This window comes from Callospermophilus lateralis, chromosome 2 (assembly GCF_048772815.1).
Source record: "Callospermophilus lateralis isolate mCalLat2 chromosome 2, mCalLat2.hap1, whole genome shotgun sequence".
Lineage (NCBI taxonomy): Eukaryota > Metazoa > Chordata > Mammalia > Rodentia > Sciuridae > Callospermophilus > Callospermophilus lateralis.
In genome coordinates this window covers 30512585-30533437 of record NC_135306.1, presented here as the reverse complement: position 1 = coordinate 30533437, position 20853 = coordinate 30512585, and the positions used below count along the sequence as shown (strand labels likewise).

At 39.3% G+C, this 20853-nt stretch overlaps 1 protein-coding gene across 1 annotated transcript in view; it reads left to right on the top strand.

Moving 5' to 3' along the window:
• The window catches only part of Plppr1 (phospholipid phosphatase related 1), a 283020-nt gene that overhangs the window by 199271 nt on the left and 62896 nt on the right, over window positions 1–20853 (top strand). The window contains exon 3 of the mRNA XM_076843244.2: window positions 20339–20527. Within this exon, the coding sequence (XP_076699359.2) occupies window positions 20339–20527 (189 nt within the window). The remainder of the gene's footprint in view (window positions 1–20338; window positions 20528–20853) is intronic.

The following is a 20853-nucleotide window of genomic DNA, read 5'->3' as shown; positions in this document are numbered from 1 at the left end:
ACGCCCTCTCACTTCTCTAAGCTTCCAGATGACCTCCATGGGTCCTTACATAGACAAGTCCTTCACTTTCACCATCTGAAGGGAAGACTTTTATAGCAACCATGAGGAAAAGAAGGGTACCTAATAAGATATCTGTAAGGAAAAGTGTTTTCAGTCTTTTTTTTATTACAGCAGACTGCATTTTGATTCATTGTACATAATTGCAGCACAACTTTTCATTTCTCTGGTTGTACATGATGTAGCGTTGCACCATATGTGCAGTCATACATGTACCTAAGGTAATGATGTCTATCTCATTCCACAATCTTTCCTGCCCCCATGCCCCCTTCCCATCCCTCCCTCTTCTTTGCCCAAAGTTCCTTCATTTTTCCCATGCCCCCCTTCCTTTATGAATCAGCATCCACTTATCAGAGAGAACATTTGGCCTTTGGCTCACTTTGCTCAGCATGATGTTCTCCAACTCCAATCATTTACCTGCAAATGCTGTACCACATGGTCGTCTAGATAGCATGGTTGTTAATGGTTGTCTTGAGGCACCAAAGGGAATCAAAGCTGTAGGTTATGAGGTCTGTTTTATTAGCACTTATCTAGATGCCCACATCTGGACCTTGCAAAATTCTGATTTTCATCCATTAACTAAACTCATGGAGCAGTTACCATGTTTCAGGCTCTGGAAATGCAACAGCTCTGCTGTGTATGCAATCCCTAGGGACCTCTTTGCCTAGAGCATGGATTTTTTTACTGGCTCCCAGGACCAGGGTGCTCCTTGTAGTAGCTCTAGGAATTAAAATGACCTGATAATTGATGCTTTTTCTCCCAAAGCTCCTCAATCTGTGAGCATGCTGAGTGGCTATAAGCTTCTCTTGAATACATCCAGCTATAAATGTTTCTCCAGATTTCCAAGACCTAGAATTCCTATCCTCCTTCAAAGAACATAAAGGAGTTTGTGCCCAGGAAAGGAGTAACCTAAGCCTAGGTTAGCTCACACAGCAGTACTTACAGTTGTTAGGATCTACATCTGGAGAGCATAGAGGGTGTGTGGTGTCAGGATATGGGGCTCAGACTAGCAGAATACTGCATATTCTGTTTAGGCCAGTTCTGACATCCATGGTTGCTTACATGGATTTATTGAAGACTCTATTGAAATGGTCTTTCACACACTGAGTTCCCAAAACTCTAGGGGCCATTGTGTCAAAAGCAAGAACTAGGTGTTGCTCAGTAGTAGAGCATTTGCCTAGCATGTGCTTGCCTAGCATTGCAAAAAAAACAAAACAAAACAAAACAACCAAACAAAAAACAGCAGTCAAAAATGCAAAGGTATCTGTGATAACGATTATTAACCAGCTAGGAATAAAATGTCCTGAACCTTTTCAGCTCAACATGCTTGGCCTAAATCAAATGCTCCAAATATGTCTTCTAAAATAATTTCACAATTTATTGAATAAATTTCCATAGATGAGGTATGCTTGGTCAGAAGAACCCTGGCAGAATGAAAGGTCGTTTAAAGTGCTCAGTGATAGCAGATTATGCATTGTGCCACGATCAGAAGGTTTCAAAGTGGAACGATCATTTTTAAAAGGAACAAAAATCAATCCAACAGGATGAAAGCAAGAAAAGGAGGCTTAAATTACTTTGCAGAACCTCCAGCCAAGCATGGACATTCACAGAGTGACAGGTTTTCATCGGAATTGGGCGATTACGGGCTCTGGAAGCCTTTGCCCTATCATGTGTATTAGAACAATTGTTCCTCTAATTCAGATTTCTAAGCAGCTTAATGCCTGTTCTTATCGTATTTCAATTTAGAGCACAACAAAAATGATCTATCGGCTCAGTGTCTGCTTCTCTCAGTGAAGCTATTCTGGGTTTATGAGGTTGACCTTCCAAACACAAGGTGGTGGAGTAAGCAACCCTCTACCAGGCCTAAACTCACATTGAAAGGTGGTTCTAAGATGGTTAGGGAGGCATAACCTCTTCCTGACAAAATAGTACTCTGGAGGATAACTTAACCTAAGAGGAAAAGTGAAATAAATTAAGAAACCTTTGCTCTATTAAATGCTCTAAATTGCATAGCAATCATGCTACGCCAACACTATGAGAGGTAGCCCTCTTCACTAATGCTATCCAGCTTCCTCTACAATTAGGATAAATCACTGATGGAGACAACATGCCATACTAGGTTGTCTTTTGTGTGTCTCTTCTCTGGAGAAGATACTTTGGAACCAGAGTTTTCTTGTCTCGGGAACTTGCGGGTACTTTAGAGAACATAGGATAAATACATACCCAGGCATGTATTTAAAATAACTCCAATATTCTGTCCCAAATCAGAACAAATTTCACATATCTGAAAATGTACTCCTGCTTGTATTATCAGTTGTGGGTGGCTTCAATTCTAATCCATTAGTACCGCCTATTTTTAGTACCCCATGGAAAATGATCACCAGGCAATATCATTAGTTTTATAACCTTTTGTGATTCTGGATGGTGACATATAAGCAAACTTTTGTCATTTCTCGTTCTGTTGACTCCAAACTACTGTTTTCCTTGAATTTGATCACTTCTCTAGGAACTCAGTGAAAGGGTATGGGGCAGACGGAAGTTCTTCATATTTTGAATAATGAAGATAGCCAAACATGGTATAGTTCTTTCTTAGTTTTTAGGTGCTTGTGATAAAATAGTATAGGCTAAGGATACTGAACATCGGAGCACTAAAAAAAAAAGCGGACATCTGGCCCCTTTTGCTCTGGAGACAGGGAAGATGAACCTCCTAGAATCTAAAAGAACTAGAAACAGGTCTGAAGCTGCATGGCCTCTTGTCACTTGCTAGACAACAAGCAAAGCTGAGTTTGATGATATGTTTTCTGGAGACAAATGCGTTTTTTTTCTCTACATCTTTTTCCACACCTAGTATAAAAGTAGAGGTTCACCAAAGAGTTTTGTGGTAAGGGTCCCCATCTATGCTGTCTAGTGTGAGATTGCCATTAGTGTAACAAACATTTCACCATATAATCATTCTTTATGCCAGGGTGTAACTCAGTAGTAGAGCACTTGCCTAGCATGAATGGGCCCTGGTTCAATCCCCAGTACCACACACACACAAAAAAAATATTTAAATGGTGACATTCCTGCGTTAGCACCCTAAGGTTTATTATTTTTTTAAATTTTTCAGCACAACACAGAAGAGCTCTCTCTTCTTGCGCTTTCACTACAGCCCCCACTAATCTACTGCAAAGAACATTGGGACTAGTTCTGTCTTGCCCTATGTCCCTATCATAGTAATCATAATTAGAAAACAAGGACCCCAGCTCCTCTCACCTCGGGGTATCTCTTGCCTGCACAGCTCTGTGTACCTGTAATGAATCCCACCTCCCACTCTCCCCCAAAATTTATATGTTTCAAATTAAACTGATTTCTCCTAGCCCCTGAATCTCCTTTTATTACCTCTCCCCCGTGGACAGAGACTTGCTTTGCTCACTGCTGATTTCCTAATGTTTGGCATATAGTAAATAAATGCTCAATAAAAGTTTAATGAATGAATTATTTTATATATTCACAAGAGTTAGAAACTAAGCTATCACAAACCATATTTTATGTCTACTCATTTTGAGATTTTTGTGAGCTTGCCCTGAAAATGTGATCGCATAGAAATACTGGAGGTATTCTGAGTACCTAATAACTGACCTGTTATAAAACCTTTCTTCCAAATCTGATTTCTTTGCCTCAGGTCTCTGGCATAGTCTCATACACTACTGCAAGGGTCACCCTCTTCGATGACAGTCTGACTTTTCTACTTTCCTGCTCAAAACTCTTTATTTTCTTAAATATGTTTAACTTACTCCATCTGGCATCCAAAGCTCTCCTCTTTTAACTACTTCTTTTCCTTCATCCTGAGATAGGGGCCTTGATACATGCAACATAGTGTGATCCCAAAGATAGACTTTTTGAAATATTGTTTTTTAGTTATACATGACAGTACAATGTATTTTGACATATTATACATAGAGTATAACTTCCCATTCTTGTGGTTGTACCTGATGTACAGTTACACTGATTCTGTATTCATATATGAACACAGGCAAGTAATATCTGATTCATTCTACTGTCTTTCCTACACCTATCCTCCCTCCCTTTCCTTCATTCCCCATTGTCTAATCCAAAGTATTTCTGTTCTTCCCTACCTCCCCCTGCTTATTGTGTATTAGCTTCTGCATAGCAGAACATTCTGCCTTTGGTTTTTTTGACATGGGCTTATTTAATTAATCATGACAGTCTCCAGTTCCATCTATTTACAAGCAAATGCCATAATTTTATTTTTCTTTATGGATGAGTAATATTCCATTATGTATATGTACTGTACTTTCTTTATCCATTCATCTGTGAAGGGCACCTAGGTTGGTTCTGTAACTTAGCTGTTGTGAATTGAGCTACTATAAAAATTGATGTGGCTGTGTCACTATAGGATGCAGACTTCAAGTCCTTTGGGTATATACTGAGAAGTGGGATAACTGGATCAAATGGTGGTTCCATTCCAAGTTTTCTGAGGAATCTACCCACCACTTTCCAGAGTGTTTGAACCAGTAATGTACGAGTGTGCTTTTTCCCCACATCCTCACCAACATTTAGTGTTGCTTGTATTCTTGATAATTGCCATTCTGACTGGAGTGAAATGAAATCTCAGTGTAGTTTTAATTTGCATTTCTCTAATTGCTACAGATGTTGAACATTTTTTCTTATATTTGTTGACCAATCATATTTCCTCTTCATTCAGTTCCACTGCCCATTTATTGATTGATTTATTTGTCCAAAGATGAATTTGATTCCTGCACATACCTGCGTGTTAATCAGGGCTCCTTGGCTGGAGTGACAAAGATGTGTTCCCTTCTTTTATAATCTCATAAGTTCCAACACGTGTAGCTGTAAATATCCCTCTGTGCCAACAAAAAGATGGTCCATGTGTTAAGAGAAAACCCACAGAATGGCATGTGTCGGTGTGCTTCTGGTTTATAGACTTTAAAATCTACCTATAGATTTATGTTTATAATTTATATTGTATGCAGGCTGGTGGAATAAATATGCACCAAATGGTAACAATGATTAACCTTTACTGAGTAAAATTCTAGTAGCTTACTTTCCTATTTATATATGCATGTATTTGAATATTTTATACTAAAAAAAAGATTCAAATTTATGCTTGGTTCATGATACCTCCCTGCTAGTACAAGTCCATCATAGTCTGTCCTATATGTAAACACCAGCCGTATGTGGCTATTTCAATTTAAATAAATTGAAGTAAAAAATTCCACTCCACAGTTACACTAGCCACCTTTCAGGGGTTTACTTTCTTTCTTTCCCCTGGGTAACCGGCTTCCTGTACATGCAGCCAGGGTGAAGCTGATGCAGACCTGAGCACCTGGGAGCCAACAACCACCAGCAGATTACTGAGGCCCTGCTCTGTTCATTTATGTGGAATCTTCTAGTGTGTTTGCAAGTGACACAATCTTGCAGGCAACCTAATGGTGCCTTTAGAGAGAAATGAGAAAAATCCTTGCCCAATAGTTTTTAAAGGAAAATGAGAACATCTAACTCATGCAATGTGGAGATTTACCTGTTTTAATTAGAAAGAAAAACAAACTGGTTGATTTGAAGAGAATGTTTTTCCTTTTCTCCTCATTTGCCTAATTTCCAATTAACTTGGAAATGCATAGAGAGAAAAAAAGAATCACATTTCTTCTTGGCAGGGAAATTAGAATGGTATCCTAAGTACTTCGGTTTACAGCTGTTTAAGGCAAACCTAGAAGCTCAACCTTGTTTCCTGTTTTCTTTTTTCAGCTGAAATCTTTAACATTTTCTTCCAGGTGGCATGCAGAATGTTCAGTGTTAGTTTCATTTTCTTTCTAATGGAGTCATAAAATCACTTTTTCCAATGCCTTTTTTTTCTAAATAGATACCTAATTTAACAACTCATGATAAGAAAAGAATTCATGTTATAAATAATGAGAACTCATTTTTTTTAATTAAGGGAAAAGTGTGATTTTAATATTTAAGTAGAAATCTTTTGTCCTTCTGATCTCTTTATTGTACACATTAATTATATAGAATAGTGAGTTTCATTGTAGCATATTCTGAGAAGCATAAGGTAATTTGATAGATTTCACTGGCCTTGTCCTCTCCTCCTGATCCTCTTCCCTGATAGTCTCCCTTCCACATTCATAAGACACCCCTCTCCCTTTTTGCTTATTTTTCTTAATAGGATGATCTCCAGTTCCATCCATTTCCCTGCAGATAACATAATTTGTTCTTTCAGCTAAACAAAACTCCATTGTGTATATATACTACTGTTCTACCTCTAGGGAAATCAGTATGGAGGTTCATCAAAAATTAAAACTTGAACTACTGTATAATCTAGTTATACCACCCTTCAGTCTTTTTCTAGTCAGTACACTTGAGAGATGTGCACGTACCCATGTTTATCAAACACGGTTCACAATAGCTAAGTTATGGAATCAGCCTCCATGTGTCTGATCTTCTTTGAAAATCATGCACAAGTAAGTCTATGAAGACATCCTTTATTTGAGGGAGCAAAATGATCATAGTGAATCTGCAATTAATGACAGCGGAGGGCAGACACTCATTCCATTGTTGTGGACTCTGCAATTGGATATGTTGAGGTTTTGCTTTTTAAGTAAAAGATTAAGAAGGCATTAATATGCAGCATGATGCTCATTTTCTACTCATTTCTGCTCCTCTTTCAACAATTTGGATGTGCTGCAACCACAAATTGTGAAAGAAGTATTTGGAGTGAATTATCAAAGCAGCATTTTGTTCAACACAGATACCCTCTAAGTCTGCAGGATGCTGAATAGTCATTCATTGGCCTCTTATTTGTACTTGGTCTTTGGGGCTCCCTAGTTAAATTGATCATACTCCCTGGTGTGTGGTGCAGTCATTTGATTATTTGTCCTCATCCTGACTTGTACTTATGTCCTTGTGTATATATCCTGAAGAATATTCAGCATTTTTTTTTCATTTAAATATCATTCTACTATAGATCTTTGTTTCTTTGATGTGTTTTTCACTTAATGCTTTTAAGCTTTGGTCAGTAGAGCACAGTGATTAATCTAAACCAGACTACATTCTGGCTTCTTCATTTGCATATTATGTGTCCTTAGGCTAATCACTTAAACTCTGACCCTTATGTTCCTTATCTAGAAAATGGAATTAATATTCACTTTGCAGAGTTGAGGGTTGAATGAATTAATACATGTAAAGTCCTTAGAAAAGTATTTGGCATTTAGTAAATCATATGTATTGTTTCATGAAAATCTAATATATTATTGTTAAAAATTTTGTAATTTTCCATCATATGCAGTACTTCAGTCAAATTATATTACTGCCAACCTTTTTTTTTTTCTTTTCCTATATATATATATATTTGGATTCTGTCAATTTGTCACATATGCTTGGTATTAATCATATCCATGCTTTGAATATTATAAATAATTTCTCCTAGTCTGGCATTGTTCTGTTGACTTGAAGAGTTACTCAGTAGAATGCACTGAATTTTTATATAATCAGATATTTCCATTTTTCCTCTTTGCGCCTTTTGCTTTTGGAGCCTCATTTAAGAAATGCATCCACTCCAAATATGTTTATCACTATTTATTGAACAACCACCAAGTTCCATTCTTTCTGCTTGGGTTTCAAAGATGAATTCCTGAAGTGCTGGCAGTTTAGTGCCAAGAAAATATGTGCAATTAAATGATGGCAATACATTTCAGAATGCAATTATCGTTGATAGATTTTCAAATATTTAACTGTCCTTTCAAAGAAAAACCATTTTTCTTTGTTTCAATATTTTGCAATATCATGTCTGTGTGAATGATTAAGGATTGGAGTGACTCTCAGAGCAATATGGCATTCTGTGATCTCAGTTTTGTACTGTACAAGTTGGAAGAGGTAAAATAATAACTTCTTATAACTTCATAAAGCATCCTAGAAGCTTGGAGAAGCCCTTTGAGAAAGTTGTCCAAAGATAACAACTTGAAATTACCTTACAGTGAATCCAAGCCTAGTGTTCCATTGCTCACCCACTAACCTGACAGATGACACAGCCACTATCCATCTTAATTTCCTCTCCTGCTTCTTCCGACCTCTACCATCCCATGCCATTCTCCTCTGTGTTTAAACTGCATCCAGAATTAGTCTCCTCTCTCTCTTGAAACTATTACTCCAACCAGCTTTGAGTTCAAAATAGGGCAACTGTGTTTTACATAATATGAAGAAACTCAGGAGTTTACAGGCACCCACTTAACACTTTTATTGAGTGCTATGATCACATAGGCCATGCCCAGATAAACCTTGGAGACACATTCTTAAGACTCTGAGATGGCGGCTGTGATGCTGAGCTTGAGTGATGGGGACTAATATGAGCAAATAGTCACTGCTCTGCTGTTGGCCTTACCACGGTTGCTTTTAGGCTACTAAAGGGAGTGATAGTTGTCATCACAGAAGTCCCGTGGGTAGTGTCCAGTGCTAAACATACCATTGTAGCTGCTCTTATTTGCCCCATTCTTTAATTTTCTGATACCGATTGGCACAATAGATGGGTCATGGCGTACCAAGATCTGAATTAGGGGGTACCTGTTCCTAAACTGAGATGGCATCTGTACCTGAGATCCCCAGAATGGTGCAATCAAAATATTTCCATTTTTAACCAGGATTATGACCTGGTTAATGTTGAAGGATAGACGGTATTGCCATTCCAGTAGAGGACTTTAGCAAGTTTAGTTCCTTATTTGATACATATAAGCAGGTTGTTACACCCTCCCACCCAATATAACCAAACATTTATATTTCAATTCTTTTCCTTTTCTCTCTTCTTCCCAACAAGAAGCTGTGTCTGCATTTTTCAAACTGAGTTTCATGACTATTCTGTAAGTTGATATAGATGTGCCATGGGAAGCAAAGGTGGGGTGAGGTTCATGATTGAATAAATTTAAAAGACTCTTTATGCTAAAATATGCTTCTGGGAATTCCAGAATACCCATATGTCCTGAGAATATTCTAGTAACAAAACCTGTTGGACTTCTCCATTTAATCAATATATTAAATTTTTGTTTCAGTTACCTTTGCTGGGACTTGCAATATCCCACATTAAAATTTCTATGTAGATATTACAATACAAATAGGCCAAAGGTGGTAATGATGAAGTCCTCTTTGTCCTTCAACTGAGGTACAAGACTCAAAATATTGTGCTGGGACATGTGAGAAGCTTGGAAGTCATATTTAGGCAGTAAGTTAAACCAATTAAGAACTCAAAAGCCACAATGACAACAGGCTAGTGCCTTTCTGTCAGATTTGCTCACGCGGTGGCCATGCCTGCTGGTGAAGTCCCTTTCTCTTTTACTAAAAAACATTTTCAATTATGGATGAAGGAAGTTTTAAAGATGACAAAACAACTATCCTTTAGCCTTCACAGCTTTTCAGGTAGCCACAAAAGGCAACTGTTGGCTCCTGGGTTTTTATGTCCTGGACCCAAGTGAATATTCTAAGAATCTTGCTTCTGATGCTTGGAAGAATCTCCTGGACCTATGCTGAGCCAGGTATAGACGCTTAGTCAAGTCAGCTACAGTCAGGGAATTGGTCTTGCAATACAAGCATGACTGTAGGTTTAAATGTGAAATTCTGAGAGAAGAAAAATCACAGTCTGGGCTAACATCTCCAGTAGTGTCAACTACTGGGGTCAGTGAGCTGATGCCCGTCTTTCAAAATGCTTGAATAGAAATGAGGAGCATATTTATCCATGTCCGCCTTACAGGAATGATCAAAATATCAGATTTCTTTGATGCCAGGTTAAAAATCACACGTCAGTTTGGTTATTCTGCTTATCTCACACCAGTCAGAATTTCTGCATTTATAATTAAGGTAATTAATTAAAATTAGAAAGCAAATTAATTGTCTCCCCCACAAAAAAATATGTTGGGTGTGATGTTTTTATAGTTTGAGAAGTATAGGAAGACTTCAGCACTACAAAACTCAGGAACCTCTGCCTTAGCAGAGGAGAGTAAGTCCAGGGCCTGCTGCTGATGAAGATGATTCAGCGAAGCACAAAATCTGAGATCCTTCTGCCCCACTAGAGGAACCCCTGACCTGGTCGTAGACATCACCAGGGAGTTTCTTCCCTTTACATTCTTTTCCTTTTCTGGGAAACCAAATTGTTGCATATTTAATCGCTTAAAACTACATGAATTTATTGTCAGTTTCTGTGGGTCAGGAGTCTTGGGTCAAGTTAGCTGGGTCCTCTAATCAGCGTTGTCTTAGATGAAACCCAACATGTCAGCTAGGGTTGCAACCACACCATCCTCTTCCCAGGCAGAATTCAGCTTCTAGAGGTGTACCCTTTCTGGCCATATTGTCTTTTCCATATCATAGCAGTTGGCTTCTCAGACTTGCAACTATGTCTCAGCTGCTTCCTTTGTTTAATTGTCTCAACAGATTAGATCAGGCCCACCTTTTTTTTATTCAAAGATATCCGATCATGGGAATTACATCATCACAATCCTTTTGCCTTTGCTATATATTGCAGCATAATATCCTATATTATATTACTAAGTCCCCACCACATCTGAAGATAGAGACCAGAGAATATATATCAACGGGCAGAAATGTCAGAGGTCAGCTTAGAATTCTGCCTGCTACAATGAAACAGAGAAGGAAGAGTGGGTATTAATCTTTTTTTTAAAATTTATTTTTTAGTTATAGGTGGACACAATGTCTTTATTTTATTATTATTTTTATGTGGTGCTGAGGATCGAACCCAGTACCTCACACATACTAGGTGAGCGCTCAACCACTGAGCTACAGCCCCTATTAACCTTGATTTAACCTCTCCTAGGCATCAGTTTACCATCTTTGGACTTGGGGGAGAATTAAGATAGGATGTGAGTCCAAATAAGTAAGTTCACAAATTAAAGGAAAACCCACTCATATAAATATGAATGCCTCCCCCAGTCTAGTTCTTGATGGCCAGATGTTTTTGTGAATTTACTCATTTAGTGTACATATTTATGTGATGTTTTACCATCTGCGAAGGGTTCCTTCAAGACTTCTCCTGTAATTCCACTTCCCACGTGATCTCATGGCCGCTCAGGTGTTTCCTCCCAGGTGGGTCAAAGGATCAGAGAAGCTAAATTCATGGGCCTGGAATTACAAAGTCAGTGAAAGAACAAAGACTAATGTCAGGCCTTTATCTCCAAATTCTGCTCCCTCCCATTTCTTGGTCCTCCTCTGAGTCATCTAAATATGAAGGATGAACATGTAGTGTCCAGGACAAGGTCAGTGCCCTTAGAAATATCTTCTAGTGCTGTTGGTGACCACAGAGTGAATCACCTTCTCCAATTCTCTCATCTCTGAAAGGTTGAGCAGACAGGGCCTTGTCACCCCACCCTTCCCCCACAGGATAGCAGGATTTGCATATTGATGTACCTGGTAACACCTTGAATTTTGTGGCTTTTCTGATTAGTCAATTGGTTTTTATAGAACTCCTTTTACATTAGTTTTCCCAGAAAGATTTTACTACTTCTTTTGGGGGGAGGCTGAAGATGATCAGGAATTACCCTTTCTCAGCAAGTACTGTAAGACAAGGGCTAAAAGAAATCCTTTGCAAAAGGTGAAACATCACACAAATATGTATGCTAAGTGAGTAAATTCACACACACACACAAAAAAAAACCTCTGGCTAGTATAAGGTTTAATCAGCCAAAAATAGATTTGGGAGGTATTCATGCTTATATTATTGAGATTTCCTTTAATTTCTGAACTTAAATTCACATCCTAGTCTAATTATATACATTTATATAACTATGTATACATTTTATATATTAAGAAACTGATCTAGAAAGATTTTGTACATTGCCTAAAAACTGCACAGGTGGTAAATTGTCCACCTGGTACTGAGCCTGCATCTTTCAGCTCTGGAGACCATAAATTTCCATTTTACTATGACAACCAGCTCGCGTGTCATTGCTGACATGCCCTTTCTGTCTCCCATCATGTATGAGCTGACATTCTCTTCCTGATGTCGTTGTAGTATCTGTCCATCCTTCCTCCCATGCACTCATCCATCCATCATCTGTCTGATTATAACAACTAACCAATCGTGTTATAGCACTGAAAACTTGTCACTGCAGTCGTTTGCTGAGACACCTCAGGTCAGCACCCAAAACAATGCAGCAGGAGTTTAGACCATAGAGATTCTTGAGAGATTACTTCCATTCGTTCCCCCTCTTCTTTACCTACCTCCAATAAGTATGTAAAATGCACATGAAATCACCTGGGACTTTCTTTTCCCATTCTCCGTCCCTTTGCCTCCTCAGGCATGCAGTGTGTACGGAGCTCTGCCCTTTCTCTCCTCTGAAGCGGCCCTGGGGAAGAGCCCATGGGCATCTCAGGCCAGAAGCCTATGCCCTCACTCTCTTGGGCCCTGAATTATTGACTACAAGAGCCTCGTTTACGGATTTGCATGTATCCCTAAGGAATATTCCCCAGTGTCACAATCATTTTGAATTTTCACTCTACCCTCTCTTACATTAGGTATGCCTGCCATTTTGGTGTCACTATACAGTTAGCATCCTTTATATGAATTCATCTACGTGATCAAATTATAAAAACATTCTGAAAAGCAGATCAAGGAGAAAAATTTAACTTACACCCAACATTTATCCCTTCTTTGTTAGAATTGTAAATCTATCTGGTAGTATTGTCATATACTCTACCATGAACAATCAACAGGGTGCAGTAGGAATGAACTGCCTAACTACAGACAAGGATGTGGTGTTTGCATTTGTTCTGTAAGGGATGGCCAGGTAGGAAAGTGTAGAAATCCCAGAGAGAGAGAGAGTGTGTGTGTATTTTTTCTACGGACTGAGCAAGGCTCTGGTAGTCAGCTCAGGGTCTCAGCCAGAGTCCAGTGCCCTTCACTCTTAGAGTCTAAATAGAGGGCAGGCTTCTTTCTTCTACCAAAAGTATGGACAAGTAAAGGCCAGGGTGTTCAGTGTAGAGAGCTTTTCTCGGTTTACCTGAAACAGATACGTCTCATCTCAGCCTGCTATAACAAATTACAACAGACTGAGTGGCTTAAATAACAAACATTTTTTCTCATGGTTCTTGGAGTTTCCAGCCTTAAGATCAAGGATAGCCAGCAGATTCAGGGTCTGGTGAGGGCCCATCTTGTTGGTTCGTGAATGGTAGTCTCCTTGTTGAATCCTACATGGGAGAGGGAGACAGAAAAGGAGAGGAGAAGAAATGGATACCATCTATTGTGTCTATTTTTCTAAAAATACTGAACCCATTTAAGAGGGTCCTACCTGCTTGACGTCCTTCCTTCCCAAAGACCCCAGCACACTGGGGACTTGGACTTCAACCTGTGGATTTTGGAGTAACACAAACATTCAGTCCACAGAAGGTAATCACTGAAGATTTGAAGGAATATAAAGATGTAATTATAGCTACAACGTAGGATGGTAACTTTTTTGATAGCAGGGTAAATGGGGGTGTGGAAAGGCTAGATTCTAGAGGCAGAGTAGAGGTTGGATAAGGCAGCAGCAACTACATGAGATAAACACAAGGAGGCACTGCAGTCAGTAACACTTGACTGGGTCTGGTGTGAGTCTGAAGGAGGAGGAATCAAAGATGATGCTGAGATTTCTAGATGTTGTGACTGAGAGGATGTTGGTTGGATTTTCCCAGATAGAGATGACAAGAAAAATTGTCTCTTGTGAGGAGAAGAAATTCTAAACTCCAGTTTAGACTTGTGATAGCTGAGTGTCTATGGAACGCCACCATATTGGTGGTCAAGAGAGAACATGGAACTGAGAATAGAGACTTGTTAGGGGAAAAGTAACCAATATACCAATGGAAGGCACATAAAGAAAATGACAAAGTGGGGTAAGGACAGATCCTTGTAGGGCACCACTGTTTAGTTTATTTACCAGACTGAAGAGAAGGAAAATTAAGGGAGTTGGAAAAAAGATCATCATAGATAGGAGAACATAGTGTTTTTAAAGAACAAAGAAGAATGGGCAGTATCAGCCTCTACTCTTGCCCAACTCTAAGTTACATTAAAAAAAAAAAAAAACCACTAAAGATTAAAAGCAGGCTGGGGTATAGCTCAGTTGGCAGAGTGCTTGTCTCGCAAGCATAAGGCCCTGGATTTGATCCCCAGCATCACACACACAAAGAATAGAGCACTTAGCATTTTACTGTATCATCTCATTTTGCTATTGAAGATTTTAAGTATAAACTGGTAATTGAATGGTACCAGTTTTAAATCCTGGCTCTACCATTCATTAGTTCTGCGAGTTTGGATAAGTTTCCTCTTTCTTAGACAAGGAAAACTCACTGCAGCTCACAGGATAATATAAGTATCATATAAGAGAATACATTTAAAGTTACATACTGGTTATGTGGTCAATGAGAATCGCCCTTATCATTTCTTTGGGCTTATTTTTATGATGTCTATCCCCCCACAGAAAGCCATCTGAATTCAAAGACCATGCCTGTTTCAACAGTTGGGTTAAAAACTGAATATTTCCAATGTTTGTGTGCAGTAGGCATTTGATTAATGCTAGTTGTATGAATTCTTGATCTCATTCCATCCATACATCCTTGTCTGAGGGCACCCCCTCTCTTCCTCCTTAAAGGAGAAGAGATGGACTCCAATATACATATTGGTCCATTTCACAAGAGGCTGTCTTTCTTAACCACAGCTAATTAAAAGAAGATAGTTTAGGTTTTCAGAACTATAGGGCATGAGTGAATTGCAGACTAAGAAACTACAGCTAAGTAGGAGCCCTGACCTAACACTCCCAGAAAATGCTGTAGTGCCAGAAGTCAGGTGTTGCTCTCAGTGCTTGATGCACAATCCTCACAATAGACTAAAGAAGCAATAGAGCTTATTTCCAGCCCAGACTGTCCATGCTAGGCTCTTAGCCTTTCACTGTGCTGTCTCTCAAGTTCAACCTAGACTGAATTAAAATGTCCATGGCATTGTTTTCGTGGATTTTGCTTATACCACTAAGCTCATGCCCAGTGCATACTAACCCTATAGTGAGTTGAGATGAGGTCTCAGATAAATTGCACCATCAATATTCATGGAGTCATTACTTAGCATGCCACACCCTTTACCTTAAATATTGGTTTTTTTACTCCTACAAATACTGTGAAATGTGTAACTGACCCGCTTTTCCTTAATGCACTGACTGTTAGACAATTTACATTCCAAATTATGCTTCCTGTATGTCACCATACTTATTTTCCTCTGTTCCTACTGTTTATTTATTCTGCTTTACTTTAGTTGGCAGAAGTTAATATAACTCCCTTTTTGGAACAAAATGAGAATCTAAAAATATGCCTCATTGCATTGTTATGAGATAGTTATTAACCTTCGTACAGATGAGGAAACTGACCCTTGAAGGCATTTAAATAAACCATCCAAGCATATAACACATAGTTCAGTGCTTAATGTTATGCTAACAAATTTGTAATCTGGTTTTCCCCAGGCCACATGAATTTGTGTGGAAAGATACATTATATTCATAGTAATCATCCCAGGTTCACCCCCATGAGCTGGGTGACCTTATGTAACTCATATAATTTTTCTGTACCTGTTTTCTTAGAAGTAAAATGAAAATAATAATAATAATATACTGACCATGAAGAATGGTTTATGTAAAATGCTTAGAAGAGTTTCTAGGACACAGGCATAATATATCATCATTTCATCTTCCTCCTTAGTTCTTGCTTCAATCATTTTGGATCCTCTGGCCCCTCTCAAAGGTTCACACTTATTTCTGAGAGTCCCCAGTGAAGGCTGTCAGTTTTATCATGAGCTTCCATTCCAGCATCCTACACTGGTTTACACTTTCATTCATGCTATTCGAAGATTTCCCACCCTGGGATTGTAAATTAGTACAACTACTGTGGAAATCAGTATGGAGGTTCCTAAAGAACTAGGCATAGAACTAACATACGACCCAGCTCTACCACGCATCAGTGTTTATCCTAAAGAAATGCTCTAGTTTGAATTATGCCCCTTACCAGATCTCACTCCAATCTTACATCTCTGTGCCACACACACACATACACCTGAGTGCTGCCCCATCACCTGTTCCCCACAGCCTGTATCAAGTCTTTAAATTTGTGGTCCACAATTGCTCTAGACTTGACATTCCCTTGCTCAACTATGTGACATTTAATTTCCTCTAATCAGCAGAGGGCCTGCATAGAAACACCGCCCTCTTAAACAGGAGAAGCTGGATTTCAGACATCTGCCTTCCAAATCCTGGTGGAATGTTCAGCACTTAATGCACTTTCTTATATTAGAATGTCATTCTTGGGAAGTGAAATCAAGGAAGTCCCTGGTATGTGAGCTCTCCAGACCTCGTTATCCTTTCACAGCCATAATTGCTTCTGTCACACTGACATCTTCAACCCTTCCACCAGTACTCGGCCCGGCACAGCCTCACCATCTGCTTACGTGACACCAACATTATGGCCTCCCTCCATGCATCCCTAAATGGGGTTGGGGAGTGAAGCAGAGATGGCAAGTGTGCCAGCTGGCACAGTGACATAAACCTAGACAGTGATGGATCATGACCCAGACCGGGGAGGGAAAAGGGAGAGCACCGATGGCTAATTATACAGCCCTCAGTGCAGCCGGTGGACCTCTTTGCTCCTGGAAGCTGAATCAATGTGTATCTCCTGTCCTGCCAGCAAATGTGTCGGCTCCATTTTAATATAGCGTTGCAAAATAATTTTCAATAGGAAGGTGCACTAGAAATCAAGATCCAAATTGTTCTATTTTTGCTCCTTTGTATAGCCAAATGGCATTATTGGGGAGGCTCCCAGGAGTTTGAAAATTGCTTGAGAATGACAACTGTGTCTGGCTGCTTAGAAGAAGAGGCAAAGCAAGTTGATCCATGTTGGGGGTCAGTGCTATTGTATAAGCTGCAAGGGGTCCCACCTATCCTTTGAGCGTCTGAGGTTGTGTTGTAACCAACTGATTGATTTAATTCTGGAAGCAGCATTCAGAGAAATGAATGAATCCATCAGTTTGTTCTACAGAGTTCAAACTTAGTCATGTGACATTGATTATGCTGTTGTTAAATACACGGAATCAAAAATAACATTAAGTCTGTATTTAAGTTTATATTATTTGATTTGTGTGTTGTGGTTTTGCTTTATTTTACTTCCCTTTTCTTTTTAGTAAAAGGAAGTGGTAGCACAAAGGCACCTATGAAATTGAATAAATTTCCTCAATAGAAGATACTAGATGCCATTTTTGGTTTTGGTTTCTTCTTTGTCCCAAATTCTCTGATAGAAGATGTCTGCATAGAGGTTGGGCAGGACCTAAGATTGATGGAAGAGGGAAATGTGCTTCCAGCCACATGAATAAAAGACACAAAAATCCTAGATCATCCCGGTGCAGGAGACAGGCAGCTACAGAGGCAAAGTCTCAGAACTGTTGAAATTCTAGTGTTATTTCACCTCAACACGTTCATGGTAGCTGGCTAGGTTCCTTCCCACCAGGTCAATTCAGTTGACCAGCCATGCACAAAAGAAATAGAAACATTAGGGCTTTGACTTTATAAGCTAGCTGGAGGCAAGCACACCATTGGCAAGGGCAGTTTGGAGCAACTCTCAGAGGAAACAGTTATCCAAGTCTCTTCCCTGTTGCTATAAGGAAAACAAATAACTTGAAACAGCATAGATGAACATTTGTATGTGGTACCAATAAACAACTTCAGGCATGGAGAAACAGATTATTGGATGGGCAGAAGTTGTGATGGGGAGCCGGCCACTGGGGGTGGTGGTGAAAAGGTTCACTGGAAGAATATAATCCTTGTAGATCCAGGAATAAGTTATGCACAAAGGATGGTGAATGAAGAGTGTGATGTGTGGCCCACCTGGAATAAAAAGAAAGGTGGTGGAGAGAGATGCAGCCACAACAAAGACCTTTCTGTAGATGCTTAGGAGTTTGTACTTGAGCCACACTGCAGTGGGAGATAGGAAAGGCACAGAGAAAGGGAGAAAATTGGAGGAACAGGGAGTATTCTTCATACTATGATGAAGTAGAATCATGTTGTCCCGGGAGTAGATAGAGGCTACTTGTAGAGTGGGCAGAGTGTAAGACTCTGCTTCAATGCTGTAGCTGAAGGAAAGGACTGGAAAATGGATATGAATGCCAAACAGTGCCTCTCTGCAATGGCATCGCCCTCCTTTGCCTCCCCCATCTCTCTCTACCCTTTTGTATAGAATACAGTGGTTTTTGTTTTGTTTTGCAACATTATTACATTCTTTTGAAGCCCAGTTCAAATCCATCTCAAACCAGAAGGTCTATATGAAACAGACACGTGAAACAGTGAGATCAATTTTGTGTCATTGGGAGTGTCAGCTTAAAATGCTTAACAGATACCAGCTCTCCAGAGCAAAGAATTTATTTGTGACTAGCAGGTACACATAATTCTGGATATACATATTTTAGAGGACCAGGTGCATCCAAAGTGGTTAGACAAAGGGGAAGTTTTAAAAGAAGTGTTAGCTTATGTGTATTTCTCAATTTTCTATCTTGAAACAAAAAATAAAATAAAAACAATTTTAGCATTGCTCTCCTTCCGAATCTGTTTTGGATTATCAATGGCTCAGATTATTTTTGTCTAGTCCCCATGCAAGGTGTCAGGATCAAAATGGAGTCACATCAAATTAACAAAATGGAACCAGAAGGCCATGAAGGAAAAGTCCTTATATGCTTATGACAGAATCTATGCAAGGAATTCCTCAAAACTACATTATTCCACAAAAGCTAATTGCAGTGTTCCTGGTACTGTTTACACAAGGACATTTGCCTGACAATGGCTGTCTCCACCAATGCATTAACACCAGATTCTGCAAAAAGCTCCTGTAATCAAGGTTTTTGTTAACAGATCAGGAAATATGGATTTCGAGCCCTGTTTTACTATATTTTATCTGTGTAACTTTGGACATCCAGAACGCTGAAAAAATGATAGTTTTCTCCTCACTGTCCTATATATACTTCCAAATAAAGAAGTCCTACCTTGGGAAGCAGAAGGATGGCAAGTTCAAGGCCATCTTAGTAGGACTTAGCAGGCAACTTAGTAAGACTCTGTCTCAAAATAAAAGGGTATGGGGTGTAGCTTAGTGGTAGACTACCTTTGGGTTCAATTCTTGATACCAGAGATGGAAAAAGAAAGATGTCCTACCATGTTATATTTTTTTCTCATAATGATTATTTTGATACCTTTAAACACATTGACATTTAAGAATATATTTTCTCCATCTGAGTTTTGAATGCTCCATCTAAGCACATGAATAATGCACTTGCTGGATAAGCCACCAGTGGTCAGTTTTCTCATCTATGAAATGAAGGTGTTAGACTGGAAGAATTCCAAGATCCCTTTTGGCTTAAGGTTCTACAATTTTGTAACCTTAAAGACTTGTTTTCTGTCTCTTTCTTGACATTTTGGTGTTTTCCAAATATAGATGAGGAGAAAAAAAAAATGCTGCATTTCCCTATGCCTTCAATTCCACATACCTATTAAAATCTATAGCCAAACTTCAGTGACTTTCTAGGCAATTAGTATCAAAATTAAAGGATAAGTGTGCCTAAACCTTAGGAAAGACATTTAAATATGATCATCAGATATATTTTTGGTTACTGGTCAAAAGCATTTTGGAATAAAAGCAAAAACTGTTTTGAAAATGATTAAAAGTTATGACTGATATTGAACAGCTGCTCATAATTTAGGAGATGGTTCTGAAATTTTTTCTTTACCTTTCTAGGCCTTAAACTTTCCTTTTCTGTTCATTCATTCACTCACTCATTCATTCCTGATTTATCTGCCTCTAATGTTTTATAAGGTAGTCTACCTCTAGCCTGTTATGAAATTTCTGATGAACAGATCTCGCATCTTGCTATTGACTCCATGCCCTTTAACTCTTCACCTCTGTCCTGAGTGGAAACACTGCCTTGGTTCCCGTGCACACTGAGAGAGTGTAGCAGCAGAAGCTGGGCATCTTCACAAGCCTGGCTGTGGCCTGCCTTTCAGATGGGAGCTGTGTATTATTTGCTGGAAGGTTTCTACAACAGATGTTACCAGGCAGACAAGAAAGCACACACTCCCAGAGCACGCTGAGCCAGGCACGCACACACTTGCCAATACCAAAACCAGGAGAGCCGCCGGGTGATGGAGGGAGTGTGCTCTAAGGGATGCGTGCTGCTCCGAAGCCCTGCTAATGTCTCTGTGTGGCCATGCTGTATTTTCAGCTTGTCATCATGGCTGGGACAGTGCTGCTTGCCTACTACTTCGAATGCACTGACACTTTTCAGGTGCATATTCAAGGATTCTTCTGTCAGGATGGAGACTTAATGAAGCCTTACCCAGGGACAGAGGAAGAGAGCTTCATCACCCCTCTGGTGCTCTATTGCGTGCTGGCTGCCACCCCAACTGTGATTGTAAGTATAGAAATAGACTTTCTTCTTTATTGCCAGATACCAAAGAATATTTCCTGCCTGCTCTTTCTCCTCTTTCCTCTCTTCCTGGGCACTCACCAACAGCCTTATCAGTGATATTCTGTTCCAGCCAAGACAGAGTGAATGGAGCTTTGTGTAAAAACTCTCATGAAAACAGGTCTTGTCTTTTCTAGGTGGCTTTTACTTTTTAGTATCTGGATTTTAAAATTTGTATTTTTTTAAAGCATGTGTGAATGTCATAAATCAACAGGCACGATTAGCTAACAGGTTCAGAACAACTTCTGTGTGCTTGAAAAAAATGTACAGCT